We start from the raw sequence: 14,575 nt of genomic DNA, 5'->3' as shown, positions 1-14,575 counted from the left end.
AGAAATGACCCTCTGAGGTCCCCACCTCTGTCTCTCCATCTCTTTTCCTCTTTCCCCCCTTACCCCATCTTCCTTTTCCCTAGGAAGTCAGTCATCTTTGACCAGCTGGCCTCAACCCAGGAGCCTTTTCAGCTTGTTTTTTTATTTCTTTGTTTTATTATTTCTTTACTGTGTGGTGTCCTACTGTCGAATGAATGAACGTTATTAAGAAATTTGGAAGCCTCTCACAGACCCTGTTTGTAGAATTACTGATTTAGAATGTAAGTCTCACATCAATTGAAAAATAACAACTTTCTTTCCTGAATTGGGTCCAAATCTGCAGATAGACTGTCTCTCTCTTCATGCCATCCTAGTTGTCCTTTTTGCATCATGAGCAGGTGCCAGGAGCACCTTAGAAGAAGGAGTCAACGTATAGCCTGGCATGAGGGACATCACGCCACAGCATGAAATTTGGTCTGGTATTTCTTGGTTAGCCTTCAGTTTACATACTCAAACAAGGCTGAGATAAACAAGCCTGGGTTTTGGCTTTCCAAGATTTAAGTGATTTTGTTTCAGGGTCAGAGAATAGACCTTCTAGGGAAATGTCAGCCCATAAACTCCTCAGTATTCAGTCTCCTAAAAAAAGTTCTGTTTGTCTCCTCTAACAGGACAAGCAGACATTGTGCTTTTTATGACTTTGGGTGGTTGATTGTATTTCTGTCAAGCTGTATGTAGGTCATAAGCAGGGTCAAAGAACAGACCTCCCTTTTGTAATTGGGGGTGATGATGGTTGTGTTACTGACCAGATGAGAATCCAGAGGGGTCAAGGCTTGCAAATATTTCTAAAGCCCAGTGCCAGAGGGGCTGCTGAGGGAACTCAGACCTAGCAGAAGGGCTGAAGGCTTGGTGCATCTGGAACAAGAGGACACAGCATGGGGGCAGCTCTTGCTTTGCCAGGGCTGGGCACACTCCTCTGGCTGCAATGCCAGAGGCCACAGCCAACAGTGCAGGACATCAGCATGTCTGGAAAACAGATTGCATGGAGAGATTGCCTTTGGGGCTAAGGGAGAGGGAGTGTGAAAGTGGATCCAGCTGGAGAGGAAATGGTCAACCTAGGATGGGATTCTTTGCCAGAGAGGCAAAGACATGAAATGTGGCTTGGCATTTCTTGGAGAGCATTTGCTCTGCATGTTTACACAGAGGTGTGACGAATTACTTCAGGCAGGCCATGAAGATTCATTCTCAACAGAAGATCCTTTTAACAAAATCAAAGAATAGTCAACGATGCCATTTTTTGATATTATGAAGAAAATGCCTCTCCTCCCCCCAATTTCTTTATATTTACTTATCAGTTCATATGTTTCATCCCCAACAAACTGCATGTTCTGTCATAAATAGGACTTAAGTTTCTTGAGATGGTTTCATTTTTGACTTTGAGTCCCCAGAATCTGGCACAGTGCTTAATACATAGCACATGCATAAAAAATGCTTATTGAGAGGCAATTGGGTGGGTCATTGGACAAAGATCCAGGCCTGAACTTGGGAGGAACTGAGTTCAAATCTGATCTCAGACACTTCCTAGCTGTGTGACCCTGGGCATGTCAATTTACTCCATTGCCTACCCCTTACTCTTCTTCTGCCTTAGGACTGATACTTAGTATTGATTCTAAGATAGAAGGTAAAGGTTCAAAAAATGCTTGGTGAGTGGATTCCTTGCTCTGTTACTCCATAACTGTTTACTTGCTCCTCTCAAACAACAACAACAAAAATAAACAGCTCCCACCCCGACCACCCAAAAATCCAATACAATCATAAAGAAACCAGTAAGAGTGATGGAGAGGAACAGAGACATTTGCAATGAGAATTTTTTTCTGGGTGAATTAAGATGATCTCTTCCCAAATATATAATACTAATCCCTCATATTGGCATGAAGCTGAACAGTATTCAAAGGGATTTCCATACATATTGCCTTGATTCTTAAAATAACTTTGAGATAGGCAGGGCTTATTATCCCCATTTTAAAGATGGGAAAAAGGAGGTTCAGAATGGTGAGATAAATGATTTTCCCAATGAAATGATTTCACATAGAGAGACCAGAGAACAGGTATTCTGACTGTCAGTGTAGTATTCTCTCCATTGCATTGAGCTTTCTCCAAAACATTAAAAAACCCTTTTCTTCAAATTGACACTATTGGTTCCAAGGCAGAAGAGTGGTAAGGGCTAGGTAACTGGGGTTAAATGACTTGCCCAGGGTCCCACAGTTAAAAAGTACTTGAGATCAGATTTGAACCCAGGTCTGGCTCCCTATCCACTGAGTCACCTAGCTGCCTCTCCAAAACATTTTTAATAGCAGAATTCTCTGATTCCTGAGGGGAGAGTTAAGACCCAACATCACCATTTTCATGAACTTGGCTAGAATCTATAGTTGTAGTCTAGAAGATGTAGTTGAAACTTTTATTTTTCTGTGGGTTTCTGTATTCCCAAGCTAGAATATGTGATCCTTGGGGATGGGAAGTTTCCTTCTTGTCATTTAATCCTCAGAGGCTACCACAGTATCTGAAACATAATAGGTGCTTAATAAACATTTATTGGTTAATAAAGAGATATAATTGATGAGTATATGTTGGAGGATGGACCTGCGGATGTGGCAGTGGTGCAGGGTGTTAAAATTTAGAGGCATTGACAGAACACATACTCTTGTAACAGCTAGAAACAACTGAGCTTTTGTCCAGCAAGGCTAATTAAAATAGGGAACTAGCAGAAATCTTCCCTAGGTGAATGCCTGCCCTGATTTCCCCTTGTTTTGTGCGGACCAGCCTTGCTGTGTTGTGCAGTTTGTTTTCCCTGCCTCAAATGAATTTGTTTAAAAAAAAAGTTGAGTTGAGGTCATTTTCCATGCAATTTCTTTGTCCTGTTTTGAGAAGCTTTCTGTGGGCACAAAAAATGCTAGTTATGGCTCTGCTTTGAAGATCAGATAAGGCTATAGTTCAGAGAAGTGGTTCATATTTCCTGAGAAGGAACAGAGCCAAAATTCAAACCCAATCATTATTTCATCATACTATGCTTAAGTTTCAAGGCATGTGGCTCTTGCTAAGGATCACAGAATCATAATCACAGGCTGAGAGATAGAAGAGTCCTTAGAAGGTTATTAAGTCCATCCCTCATTTAAAAAATGAGGAAACTGAGGCTGAGGTTAATTGGCTTTTTCAGGTCACACAGTTAATTGGTATCCGAGGCTGGATCTGAACCCAGATCTTACTGATTCTAAGTCTGGTTCTCTAACTACTATTCCCCACTGCCTCCGAAGAGAGGACAGGACCAGGGAAGAATCTTGAATTGTATGAGGGCCCGGGTGGGACACTTTGAGGCCCATGGAAAATTCAAAGCAAAGAAGTTGACAAATTTTATCTTCTGAATACATTTCTTGCTGAAATCTAATTTACTGTGAAATAGGCAACGAGAGCCCTCATCATTAGGCCTGCCAAACAGGGCTGCTTTAAATTCTGGGTTCTTGAAACAAATGTTTTTCCAAAAATGCATCCCCTTGGTCAGCTTCCAGCCCACCAGTCCTCTTCACAGGATAGCCACAGACTGGTTGTGGCCATCGTAGCCAGCTGGCCCCAGGCTGTTCCCTCTGAGAAAGTGACTCGGGTTTGGAGAGAAGGCAGAAAGAACACAGACTGGCCATTTCCACAAGACCAGCTTTAATATGATTGTGGTTTGAAGCACAGAATAAATTAATGGTAAAGAAAATTCCAAACAAACAAAATCTCATGAAAGCTTTAAAAAAGAATGAACAGAGGAAAACCCAAACAAAGCAACCTTCTCCTCCCCCATTGCAAAAAAAAGGACCGGGGCGTACAAGCTACATGACAAGAGAAATACGACAGAGTAGTCATGGAGAGATGTTCCTGGTCACTAAGTCTGTCCCAGGCTCCCTGGGCAGCTGGGAGCTGGTCCCCTTTGGTGCTAAGGACCCCATGGGGCCAGCTTGGGGTTGGGGAGGGGGAGGGCATGGCCATCACAATGCCTGGCCCTTTCTTAGAAGAACCAGTGAAAACTACACAAGGACAAAAATGCACTCAAGGGTCTGTCAGCTCCATACTTGGTGGCTCGGTTTTTATTCTCATTCAGGCCGGCAGAGTTAGTAAAGGTGATTTTTTTTTTTTGTTTTTTGTTTTTTTTTTTGTTTGTTCATTTTTGTCATCGGGGAAAGAGGTCAGGGCTGTGATCTCCTTCCGCCGGCACTCGGGGCCTCGGAGAGAAAACCAGAAACCGCAAAGAGAGGAATGTGGCTTATAAAGACAGATATGGACACGGCGCAGTAAAAAGGGCAGGCATGCAAGTGTTTTATACATTTGGCAGTAAAGTAGGAGAAATGGCGGGCTTTGTTTACGAACAGTTCCAGAATTGGAATTCTCTTCCGGAGAAGAGTCACACCCCATGGGGAACGAGGACGGAATCAAGTCAAAGGTGGCTCTTGCTAGGTTTTGGCAGATTTTTTTGTTTTGTTTTGTTTTGTTGTGTTGTGTGTATGTGTGGTGATTTTTTTTTTAATGCATAGCAATTGACTCTTTTCATTTTGGGTTCAGCCCTGAGCTTGCCGTCCCCTTTCCTGGGTCTCAGGGTCGCAGAGTTCTGTTTTGTTTGATCGGGGTGGGGACGGGGCCGTCCTCGGGGAGGGGGGTGTCAGCAGGCAATCTCCTCCAGGGTCCCCAGAGTCGTCTGCAGGGGCACGTTCACAGTGTGGCTGATGGTTTCAGAGTGGTTTGGCATCGTGTCGCAGGTACTCTGGGAAGGAAGACCAATTGGGTACACTTATTGCATGGCCCACTACCATGTTTCCTTTCATTGTCCTTTAGTTGGAAAGGCACTGGGGAATGTACTGGCCTTATTCTGGGACAAGGAGAAGTCTTGGACTGGGAGGGTATTAGAAAAGTCACAGAAACACAGGCTTAAAGGTCTAGAGTCAGAATGATCCTCTGAGCTCCTCTATTCCAATGCCTTCATTTCTCAGTGAGAAAATGGAGGCACTAAAAGGTTCAGTGACTTGCCCAAAGCCATACAGATAGAGAGGATCTGAAGTAGAGCCAGAAAGAGCCTCAGAGCCATCTAATTGAAATAATCCCTTTTTCTGATGATGAAACTGAGATTAAGTGTCTTGTGCAGGGTCACATAGGTAGTAAGTCATAGAGGTGGAATTTGAATATGTTCTTTGAGGAAGGTATTTGATTAGGTTGCTGGGAGCTGGGATGGGTTTCCATAGGTAGTGTTTCTCCCTCTCTCTCTGCCTCTCCCTCCTCTTTCCACCCCCTTTTTCCTCTCTTTATTGCTCCTTTCTTTCATTTTCTTCTCTCTCTCTGTCTGTCTCTGTCTCTCTCTCATTCTTCTTTCCCTCCTCCTCTCTATCTCTCTTTCACTCATTCTTTTTCCTCTCCTCTCTTCTCCCCTTCCATTTTCTCCCCTTTTCTTCTCCTCTCCTCTCTCTCTCTTTCCCTCCTCTCCTCTGCCTCTCTCTGTCTCTCTGTCTGTCTCTGTCTTCCTCTCCACACATACCTCTCTCCCCTCTCCTTTTCCCTCTTTTTCTCTTTCTCCTCCCTCTTTGCCTCTTCCTTCCCCCTCCTTCTTCTCTGTCCCACTCCTTCTCATCAGCTACTCAGTCTCTGTTTGGTGACAAAAGACACTGTACATGGGAGATGCCTGGGTGGAGTGATGAGTACATCCTACAGCCAAATCAGGAGTAGGGCGAATGCAGGTTCCTTATGGAATTAGAAAAGAGGAAGTGGGCCTAAAAGAGGCCTAAGAGTACACATACCTATAAGATAACATAATCACAGATCATTAGATAAAAGATTTTAAGCTGACAGAGACCTCAGAGGTCACCTAGTCCAACTATTTTTTATGGAGGAGAACACCAAGGCCCACAAAATTTAACATGAGTCATAAGTAAAAGAATTGAGATTTGAACCTATTTTCCTATAACTCCAAATACAGCATTTCCCCCCTAACTCTACCTACCCCAACTGTTGAATCCTGAGAAGAAATAGCAGCCCATGGAGGTTAAGGAGCTTGTCCAAGAACACAGTTGGAAGTAGCTAAGCTAGGATTTGAATTCCGATTTCAAATCTAGCAGTCTTGCCTTAATAGCACCCTGCATGTCTAAAGGAGAAGATTATGCCAGAAGAACAAAGATGAAGAGAAAAGCAAGAGAGGGGGGAGGAGTGGACAACTGATAACATTTGTGGGTCTGGAAGACTGTCTCTAGCTTCCCCTGGGGACCAAAGAGGAACCCAGGTCAGCAGGAGCCAGTGGGGAAAAGGAAAGGTCATGAGTTTTCTCCATGACTTGAGCCTCAGATCACTTTGAGGAAGATGCATTATCAAATGCTATACATCTGATGAACGCTGCCAATATTCTCATCAAAGAAATATACTGGATGATGGGTACCCTGCGAGAGCTCTCCAGGAGTCCAGAGGTGAGATGAGAAGGAGATGAACTGAAGCTTCAAGAAGGGAGTGGTAACATATGAAAGTTTTTAGGCACACTTCAAGATGAAAAGTGGCAATCCCTTGGCAAGGTTGGGTGATGGAGCCAGTTTGGAGTACTGGGCTGGGCTGCAGCCTACTTGGTTTCAGAATAAAACAGTATTTTTATAATAACATAATATTATAATTTTATATAATATAATAATATAATTTTATAATAAAACAGTAGTTTTATAAACCTTGTTAGGTCAACTCTGAATAGAATGGGGCAGGAGAGATGGGAGGGAAAAGCACACCATAAGGAAGTGGGCATAAATCATCTGACTGACCCCGATCCCCAGCGTGCTCACAAAAAGCACTTGAACACTTTGGGCAAGTTCACTGCTAAAAAGAAAACTTGAGGGAAGGCTAGAGTGTAGAAGGGAACCAGATGAGGTGCTTCAGGCAGGGAGAGTGGGATCCAGGTGGTACAATGCAGTAGCAGATTGGGGAACCCATCCAGGATTGAGGGACTCATGTGATTGAACGATGGGAAAAGGTATCAGTGACAGGTCTGAGGGCCAGATCAGGGGGAAGGGAAGCGGGGAAAGGGTTCCATAAAAGGGAGGAGAAAGAAGGCAGAAGAGGGAGAAGGGAGAAAAAGGAAATTGGCCAATCAACACACTTTCATTGAATGCCTGCTTTGAACATGGTGCTGTGCTAGGCTTTATGAGGTATCTAAAGATGACTTGTCCGTGCTTTCAGAGTCTTCAGTCAATCTAGGATTAGAGATAGCGTGAATATACATGGAGCAGACCAATTAAACCTTAAGCTGTGTGATGGTGACTAGTAAATGCAGTAAGAGTTCAAAGGAAGTGTGTGTGTGTGTGTGTGTGTGTGTGTGTGTGTGTGTGTGTGTGTGTGTGTATCTTGGAAAGCTTTTTTATAGAGATGAGACTTAATTGATTGAAGAAACTGGGGATGTTTAAGATAGTGAAGAGAAGACTCAGTTGGGGCTGGGGCTGTGAGAGGGGGATGAATATATAGCTTTCTTCAAGTAGATGAAGAGTTATTATGTATGTAGATAGATTAATCTTGTTCTGTCTGGTCTTAAGAGGACAGGAGATGTGAACCTAAAGAGGAAAATATAGGCTTGATATCAGGGCTATCCAAATGAGGAGGAAGAAGCTGCCTGGGGAGATGTGATAGGTTCTCTGTCATTAGAGATTCTGATGTAGAGGTTAGCTGACTGCTTGTCAGGAATGTTGGGGTGGGAGTTCCTTTAGGGTATGAGTTGGACAAAATGAACACTGACATCCTTCCTGACTCTCAATTCTCTGATTCTGTTGTCTGACTTCTGAGTGGGTCTTGAAGGATGGATAGGATATGGATAGCTGGAGGGGGTGAAGAGAGAGCATTCTAGGATACAGAAAAAGCTTTTCAAGCAAAGACATGGGGCCACAAATGATCATGGGGGAATGTGTAGCCATAAGGAGACTGGCTTGAGAGGAGCAGAGTGGTTGCTGGGAAGGAGTGAGAAATAATAGGACAGATAGAATGGGGGTAGATTAGGGAGCATTTTGGAAGTCAGACTGAGGGTGAAGGCATGATGTACTGGTGTAGTGGTACGAGAGTTGTATTTAGAGTTGGAGAACCTGGGTGTAAATTATTGCTCTGAATCATGACATGTTAGAGCTAGAAGGAACCAAATGAACTTTTTGAACAATTTATATTTTAAAGAAGAGTAAGATCCAAAGAAATGACTTCTCCAAGGTCACATAGTATGCATTAGATTTGGTAGGCAATAAAGTTATCAGAATAGGTCCCTGAGGAGGGCAATGATGGGATCATAGATTAAGATCTGGAGGGGACCCTGGAAGCCATCTAAGACAACCCCTTCATTTTATAAATGTGGAAACTGAGGTCCAGATTTGTTCAAGATCACATGGGTTGTAAATGGCAGAATTAAGATTCATACCACAGTTCTTTATTTCCTAATCCAATACTTTAATTCAAACCCCTCATTTTCCAGAGGATAAAACGAAGGGCCACAGAGGTTACACAGTACTAAGAAGGAGGAAGAGAATTGGAACCCAGTTCCTCTGATTATGAATAGAGACCTTTCCATTTTGCTATTCTGCATCCATGTGGTTTGTTAGGAAAATTAGTTTGGCAGTAGTGTATAGGATTGCCAGGAATGAATGGCTAAGAATGGGAATAAATATGAGTCCAAGAGACTAAGCTATGAGTCTATTTTAATAATTCAGGCATGAAATAAATGATGAGATGTGAGTTTAGAATATAAATGGTGGCAGCAGAAATGGACAGGAAAGGATGAATGTGAAAGACATCTGAAAGAATAAATTGGAGCACTTAGTGGCATTGTCTGAAAGGGATAGAGGAAGAAGGGTCAAAGATGATTCTTGGGTTTCTAGCTTAGGATGTGGGTAACACAAATTGGGCAATGAAATAATTCATAAAAGGAGGGTGGGGTAAGGAGGAGGAAAGAAATGATTTGGCTTGGACATGCTGAAATTAATCAAATCATAGTATAACAGGACCACAGGTTAGACCTGGAAGGGATTTGAGAGTTGTTTAATTTACTGATGAGAAAACAGGTTTAGAGAGATGAATTTGTCCAAGACCAAAAAGCTAGTGTGGGTTGGAGGAGAGATTTGAAGCCAGTATGTCTGAATCCAAGTCCAGAGCCCAATCCATTTTGCCACAATGAGACATATAAGGCTATAATTTAGCTTTAACTAGGGTAGTGCCTGGGCCTTTGTCACAGGCTACTGAATTTTGAGAGTGTCTTTTAGCACTTTCAATCATTTAGCAACTTAGAAATAAGGGAGATCACAATCTATTTAGCAAGAATAATTAATTAATATAGAAAACTATCAGATGGTATAGCTTCCTACTCTAGATAAGCTCCTATCCAGCTGCCCCTTTCATGCCCATTGCCTCCAGTAGACATCTTTGATGCTGCTTGCCATGAGCTATGGTTTATACTACTTGACCCAGTTAATTTTTTTTCTAGTAATTGTTCTGGTGATAGTTAAAGGCCAGAGAGTTGTTTAGCTTTTATGGGAGAGAGTGCTGAACATAAGACCAGGGACCACAGCCTGAGTCTCAGGGAAGACAGAGAGGTCAAGGAGTATTCAGAAAGGTAGGAGGAAAGTAAATGGAAGCCAGAGAGGAGGGCATAAAGACTAAGCTAGTGGCCAGCAATGCCACATGTTGCTGAGAAGTGGATGTGGATGGGGACCTGGAATAAGGATGTTATATTTGTTAAGAATGTAATTAGCACTTTGGAGAGTGCACAATCAAAGTATACAGGCCAGATAAGAGTTTGAAGTGGCAAGAAAGCTTTGTTTCTTTCTTTTTAAGTCAAAGTAGATCAGAGCATGTTTGAAAATCAAAAAGAAAGAAGGCTAGAAGGGAAATAGTCATCAGCAGACAGAAACCAGAACCTAGATTGTCTGTTCTGGTTCAATTAAAAACAAAACAAAACAAACACAAACCACTCTATTAGAGTATTAGAATGGAAGTTCTTGAGGGTAAATATTACTTTATTCTTCATATTTCTATTCTAAGCATCTAGGACAGTGCCTGACATTGTACCTAATACATGCTTCTGAATGAATTGAACGAACATCCCAGAAGGAGAAGAAATTCTTAGTTGTGTGAAGTTGTAAACTGTGTCAGTACAGTGGATATCACTGCCTGTTGTTCATCCTTTGTCTACGAAAGGACCAATGGCATCATAGGGTGATGTCTTATGCATGAATACGATTTAAGTGAGGCAGAGTAGCACAAAATTGTTGGTCTCACTCTTTTCTAGAGTCATCTGTATCCAGTGGCAAGACAAAGATCAAGATGACTGGTGATGGCTCAGGATTCAGTGGATGACTTTGGCTTCTTTAATATCTAATCAATATTCACTCTACTTGCATATAACTTAGTATTTATCTCCTTTTTGAATGTGGTTTAGAGGCTTGGCTATTATATATTAAATAGTGGTTAATGCCACTCCAAGCCTACACTTAGTACTCCACCCCAAGCCTGTGGCCCTTTTGGCCTGCTGATTAATGTTTTCCTAATTTGTGGCCCGAAGTGGAATCTAGACACATCTAGAGCACTTGTCCACTAGGAAGATGGTGGTGAGAGTCATAGGGCCATAGATTTGGAGATGGAAGGGACTTTAGAGGCCCATGAGTCCCAATCCTTCATTTTACAAATGAAGAAACTACATCTCAGAGAACTTAACTGACTCACTCAGAGTTAGACGGTGTTTGGGCAGGATTTGAACTCAAGTTTTCCTGATCTCCAAGTTCGACTGCCTCTGTCCTATACCTCCTATCTCCCTCCAAGCTTGTTGTACAGCTTTCTTCTTCCAGATAGGAAGAAGGGAGTCTAGAAAACAGTACCACCTTTAAGGGAGGAGTTAACCTATTCAGAACCTCCAGGGTTTTCTGTCTCCTACTGCAGTTTCCTTGGATCCCCTTCCAGTGTCTGTCCTATACTGGGGTGGGGGAACTCTTGGTCGCTTAAACTCATTTGTTGTCTGAGTCTTAGAGTTCCTTAAACCCCAAGGATTTGGGAGGAGGGAAAGTCAACCTTAAGGGCAACTTTGATTTCTATTTGCTTTTCTGGTAAGGCGCATTATTCCTCTGGGCGAATGAACTCTTTCTCTTGCCCCTGCTAATATCTGATTAGCATCAACTTGTAATGGAAGGCAGCCTGTGAACTGCTCCCTTGGACCTGTTAATTTGGCTGCAATCAATGTAGCTGAGGCTTGCATGCCAGTGCTCCAGTACCCGCAAGGATGCTCACTCAGCTAATGTACACACCACCTTTCTTGTTTGTCCTACTTTGAGAATGAAAAACAGAGCTTCCCAATGGGGGTAACCAGGTCTTCCACTTCCGAATGAAGAAGGGGATGTCTAGGGAAGACTCATGAGGCCTTGAAGCAACCAGATTAGAGCTAGCTCTGGACAGCTGGTTGGCTTAGTCCATTATGGCACAAAAATCCTCCAGTCTGCTCACAGATGCCAGCCTAGCCTGAGTACAGAACTATTTATTGAAGGCAGGGAATATGGAAGGATGGGAAGCCTTTAGTTTGCTGGGATCCATGGGCAGGTCTGAACCCACAGGAGACAATGTGAAAGGCTGGTCTCAATTGTTCTGGCTTGTTGATTTTCATTAAAAAAAATCAAACTATAAACCCACAGCCCCCCCTCTTACCACATTTTCATCGTGGCTCCCTTCCTCTTCCTCTTTCCCAAGTAGATCTAACAGCTTCTCTTTTATCAGCTGAAAAAGAAATAGATTTGGATGGGTTCAAGCATCAGGACCACACAAAGTCATCCTGCCCCTGCCTCTAGGTTGGGCCTTGGGACTACAAAAGGAGTGGCAGCTTTAGACTCTGGCAGAATAAATAAATTATATAAATAAAAAATATAAATATGTACATGTAACTTATTTTTGTATTTATCATAGATATGAATTTCTATACATACACAGACATTTATGAAACACACACATATAGACAATAAAAACCTATTGGTATAAGGTGGGGGAAAATGGATTTAACATTCCTGATCTCTTGGCAAGAAAACTCCAAAGTCTGCCCTAGGCTAGAAGGGAATTTTTTTTGTACTGGATATTGTTCAGAATAGGTGAGTCATTTGCCTGGGGCTTAGAGAGATTCATACATATATATATCTCCATACAGATACATAGATTTGTACATATAATATATAGGTGGACACTCATATCAATCTTTATGTAGCATTCTGCTAAGGGAGCTATTGTTCAGAATAGGCGGGCTTGGAGTTAGATACGTGTATATGTATTATATGCCAGAGGCGAGGGCTTTGGTCTCTAGAGGAAGGTTGAGATCTTTAATAAAGTTAGAGAGGTCTAAGAGTTTGTGTGTGTGTGTGTGTGTGTGTGTGTGTTAAGGGGGGGCATTGTGGGAGAAAGGAAGGTAATGGGATTATGTGAAAGAAGAAAGGATAGAAAAGGAGAGGTAAAGGGAAGAGAGAATAAGAAAAGAGAGGAGAGAGAACAAGAAAGAAAGGAAAGGTGAAAGAAAGGAGAGAAAGGGAGGAGAGGAGAAGAGCAAAGGATGGAAGGGGTATTTTATTATTTGTCTATAGTCTTGACTTCTAACTTGGGTCGTTCCTATCACAAGATCCTCATCCATCCATCCATTCATCCATCCATCCATTTATTTATTTGTTTGTTTGTTTATTCATTTATTTAAACCCTTACTTTCCAGCTTGGAGTCAATACTGTATATTGGATCCAAGGCAGAAGAGCAGTAAGGGTAGGCAATGGGGGTTAAGTGACTTGCCCAGGGTCATACAGCTGGGAAGTGTCTGAGGTCAGATTTGAACCTAGGACCTCCCATTTCTAGGCCTGGCTCTCAATCCACTGAGCTACCTAGCTGCCCCCTATTTTATTATTTTTTTCAATTTCAAACTCTTTATCTTCTGTTTTAGAATTGATACTAAGTATTGGTTCTAAGGAAGAAGAGAGATAAGGGCTAGGCAATGGAGGAGTGACTTGCCCAGGGTCACACAGTTAGGAAGTGTCTGAGGCCAGATTTGAACCTAGGACCTCCCATCTCCAAGCCTGGCTCTCAATCTACTGAGCCACCCAGCTGCCCCAGATCACACCCCTTATAACTATTTAATGTCAGAGACCGTATTCTCAGTTTCTTTCTTCTGTGCCCAGTGTGCCTATTGCCAGGTTCTGTTCACAGAGGGAATTCAGTAACTATTGCTGATGGATTCAAGGTCTGGCCACTTGTCTTTAGTCGTTCTCTGGGGATGGGAATGACTCTAGGGAGGGATCTGTGAGGACAGTTTGCCATAGTATCAAAGATTGAGAACTAGGTGGGACTTCAGAGGCCACTTATAGATAAGGAGACCAAAGTGTCTTGTCCCACCTCACCTACATATTAAGCATTAGAAATGGGACTTGAACTCAGGGCCTCTGACTCTTGAGCACTAGTGCTTTGCCCAGAGAACCATGCTCACTTTTCTATGGTTTGTGGAACTGTAGAATCTTAGAGTTTGGTTCTGTAAGTTTGGGGACTGGAATGTAGGTAGAAGGCTTTGGGCTCAGGGTTTGGAGAGCGATCACCTTCTGGAGAAAGTTAGAAACAACTGAGAATCTTACCTCATAAATGTAGTCAAAGAGCTCTAGGATTGTAAGGATACTAGCACCGATAAACAATCCCATCTGGCCACCGATGTCCCCTGTAGAGAAGAGAAAAGGCCACCTTTATTTGTCTGGGATGGTGGCTTCATGGTAGACCTGCCCCATCCCCGGTACCCCCTCATAATGTGGAGATTCCTTCTAAGACTTTGGCAAGAATCCCCATATCTCTTTCCTGGAGATGGAGAAACCATAATAAAAGAATGAGAAAGAATGCCTGGGCCATCTCCCAGTCCGTGATGAGAGACGAGGTTTACCACTTATGACTTGGATGCAGTTATGGTTATGGAATCCACGTTGCCTCTGTTATCTTATTAACTGAGTTTCTTCCTTTGGAGTCGACTAAGCACATAGAATTGCTGGGTCTTCCCAGAGATCACCACAGCTTTTCTCCCACGCTGAAGTTCTCCTTGTGAATATTTGTATGTATCTCTGCATACATGTGTTTCCTAGAGATGGTAAGGACTTCCAGATGTTCTTACTTGCAGATGGCAAATCTGCCAATCACTTAACCTCCCTGGACCTCAGTTTCCTGATCTATAAAATGAGAGAGTTGAACTCTATATTCTCTGAGTTTTTTCTAGCTCTAGGGTCTATGATATTTCTCTATTCTATGTTTTTTATTTCTGACCTTTGTAAGGGCCAGCTAGATGACAACAGTGGAAAGAGTGCCAGCCCTGGAGTCACAATTATCTGAATTCAAATCTGTCCTTAGTCACTTACTATCTGTGTGACCTTGATCAAGTTACTCACTCCCATTTGCCTCAGTTTCCCCCTATGTCAAAATAGTTGGAGAAAAAAATAGTCAACTACTCTAGTATCTTTGCCAAGAAAATCCCAAATGGGGTCACAAAGAATCAGAGAGGACTGAAATGATTGAACAAGAAATTGTCTTTATTTTGCC

General features: G+C 42.6%; 1 protein-coding gene across 1 annotated transcript in view; it reads right to left on the bottom strand.

The window, feature by feature from the left end:
• Positions 1–4,649: 4,649 nt before the first annotated feature.
• Positions 4,650–14,575, bottom strand: part of LOC123246780 (acid-sensing ion channel 2) — a 136,574-nt gene continuing 126,648 nt past the window's right edge. The window contains exons 8-10 of the mRNA XM_044675572.1: positions 13,633–13,712; positions 11,689–11,757; positions 4,650–4,771 (exon numbers count right to left, since the gene is read on the bottom strand). Coding sequence (XP_044531507.1) covers positions 4,670–4,771; positions 11,689–11,757; positions 13,633–13,712 — 251 coding nt within the window. The 3' untranslated portion in view covers positions 4,650–4,669. The remainder of the gene's footprint in view (positions 4,772–11,688; positions 11,758–13,632; positions 13,713–14,575) is intronic.

This window comes from Gracilinanus agilis, chromosome 4 (genome assembly GCF_016433145.1).
Source record: "Gracilinanus agilis isolate LMUSP501 chromosome 4, AgileGrace, whole genome shotgun sequence".
Classification (NCBI taxonomy): domain Eukaryota; kingdom Metazoa; phylum Chordata; class Mammalia; order Didelphimorphia; family Didelphidae; genus Gracilinanus; species Gracilinanus agilis.
This window is presented reverse-complemented; position numbering and strand designations above follow the sequence as displayed.